We start from the raw sequence: 2,634 nt of genomic DNA, 5'->3' as shown, positions 1-2,634 counted from the left end.
ATTAAGTGTACAAAGGCTTTTAAGGTATATTAATCAGCTGCAAGATCACACATTGAAAAAGGTAGAAGACAAGGGCTTCCTGCGGGTAGTTTAAAGCATCTTGATACTTTAGACTTCAACAGTAATGTATATTTTTGGTATGAACTTAATAGTCCATGCTTGATTCAAATAAGTGGCCGATATCCGCCACAAATTACAGTAGTACTCTCTTCGTCCTAAAATATAAGGTATTTTGGTTTGTTCTAAGTCAAAGTAGTCTAAGTTTGACCAAATTTATAGAGGAAGATATTAACATCTAACACATCAAATAAGTAAATTATGAAAATAAGATTCATAATGAATCTAATTATTCTCATTCAACATTCAAAATATTATTACTCTTTTCTATAAATTTACAGTACGCCAGATTCTAACACTAGGAACGGGGCATTTTTACTATAGGGGCGGCTGGGGTTGGGGGCGCCCCTACAGTGGGCGTCCTCGGGCCCCAGCAGCCCAACCGCCCCTACAGATGGCACTGTAGGGGCGGCTGGTAACCTGAGCCGCCCCTACAGTTGGGGCTGATCTGTAGGGGCGGCTCAATCACCAGCCGTCCCTGCAGTGCCCATTTGTAGGCTTCTTCTCTGAGGCATCCACTCTGCAGCCCATACGGCCTGAAAGCCCAGACGAATGGCCCAGTAGTAGTAGTGGCCCACCTGACCTCTTGGCTCGCGTACAAACCCTAAGCCACCGATCCGACGGCGGGGATCTCCCGATCAAACCACAAAACCCTACCCGTCACCGCCCCCTTATATAAAAGGCTCGCCCTCAGCGCGCCGCCGTTCCTTAGCGCACACAAGCAAACCCTCGTTCCCTCCGCAGCCCGCCACCCGCCCGCCCGAGGAGGAGGAAGAGAAGGCGAAGGAGTAGCAGCACCGGGCAAGATGAAGACGATCCTGGCGTCGGAGATGATGGACATCCCGGAGGGCGTGATGGTGACGGTGGCCGCCAAGCAGGTGACGGTGGAGGGCCCCCGCGGGAAGCTCACCCGCAACTTCAAGCACCTCAACCTCGACTTCCAGCTACAGGAGGGCGGGCGCAAGCTCAAGGTGGATGCCTGGTTTGGCACCCGCCGCACCATGGCCGCCATCCGCACCGCCATCTCCCACGTCCAGAACCTCATCAAGGGCGTCACCAAGGGGTACCGCTACAAGATGAGGTTCGTCTACGCTCACTTCCCCATCAACGCCTCCATCACCAACAGCAACACCGCCATCGAGATCAGGAACTTCCTTGGCGAGAAGAAGGTACCCATCTTTCTTTCGCGCGTGCGGCGCAGCAGATCAGATCTGGGAGTGTGGTGATGCGTTCTGACTTTTGACTGACTGGTTGGTGTTCATGATGATCCCGGGATGGCCAGGTCAGGAAGGTGGACATGCTTGAGGGCGTGACCATCCTTGGTACATATACGAGGTGGCTGCTGTATTCAGTGTCAGATGTGCTTTGGTGTGGTAGATCATGATCCTTGCATTTATTCCTCATTATTGCTCTGTTATGAAGCAATTATTGCTGGTGTAGATAAATTTTAGTAATCCAATATCAAATGATAGGGTTTTATCACATTGGCTGTGCCTAGATGGTAGGAACCAGGTGGTTTCTGCTTGAAATGTCCAGGTAGATCACATTTTAAGTTCATATGACACTAGTGCTGTCAAATACAAACTAGAACTGTAGTCCTGCATCTCGAGATGTATAAATATCCATCATTCATGTATTTAGTATTTTAAGGCTCTGTATTTAGTAACAGCGAGCACCTAATGCCTGGAAAATGTTATGATTGATCTTAGTCCTAACTGTGCAAATGCGCGTGTAGTAGATTAATAACTATGTGATGAATTCAGTGAGAAATTATTGTTGTCTTGTTTCATTTTTGTACCTGTTGCTGACATTGTGATATTTTACACATGGTATGTCACTTTCTAGTGCAATGCTTATGCCAACTATTGTTCCTGCTTCTATTTTGATCTTTGTTTTCCTCTTTGAAGCGCATCATGAATTTACTAGTTTTGTTGATTGCTGTTATATAATTCTCATTACTACTGGTGGATTTGGATTGATGTGCTATGATTTGTGTTGCTGAACGAGTTTTCTCCATTTCTCTACAGAAATGCCATGTCAAGAAGAAGGATATCAGAAAGTTCTTGGACGGTATCTATGTCAGCGACAAGGGTGTGATCGAGGAGGAGCAGTGAGCGACAAAGTAGCGAAAATGCCTGGAGATGATCCAGAAGTGCTACATCTGCCTGCCATGTTGCTATTATCGTTTGGGTTGCAATTTTCCGAGACTGAATTTTGTACTTGGTTAGGATGTGTTATGGAGCATGCTATCTTATCCTACATATTGTCGTCTCTGTTTAAGAATATGAACCTTGTTTCTCATTCCCTAAAGATAGTTGACTATCAATTTGTGATGATGTTCTAAATAATGATCTTATGTTTGTGGATGTATATATGTATATTTGTGGCGGCCAGATTCGAATTTGAATTATATATATATATATATATATATATATATATATATATATATATATATATATATATATATATATATATATATATATATATATATATATATATATATATATATGGGTTCAG

The 2,634-nt window shown here is 44.2% G+C and overlaps 1 protein-coding gene across 1 annotated transcript; it reads left to right on the top strand.

Moving 5' to 3' along the window:
- The first annotated feature begins 903 nt into the window (after positions 1-903).
- Positions 904-2,483, top strand: LOC136502013 (large ribosomal subunit protein uL6-like). Its single transcript, XM_066497503.1, has 3 exons — positions 904-1,286; positions 1,400-1,490; positions 2,125-2,483. The coding sequence occupies exons 1-3, from the start codon at positions 924-926 to the stop codon at positions 2,229-2,231; spliced, it is 561 nt and encodes a 186-aa protein (XP_066353600.1). The 5' UTR covers positions 904-923; the 3' UTR covers positions 2,232-2,483.
- The last annotated feature ends 151 nt before the right edge of the window (positions 2,484-2,634 follow it).

The sequence above is a fragment of the Miscanthus floridulus genome, chromosome 13 (assembly GCF_019320115.1).
Source record: "Miscanthus floridulus cultivar M001 chromosome 13, ASM1932011v1, whole genome shotgun sequence".
NCBI classification, from domain to species: Eukaryota; Viridiplantae; Streptophyta; class Magnoliopsida; order Poales; family Poaceae; genus Miscanthus; species Miscanthus floridulus.
This window is presented reverse-complemented; position numbering and strand designations above follow the sequence as displayed.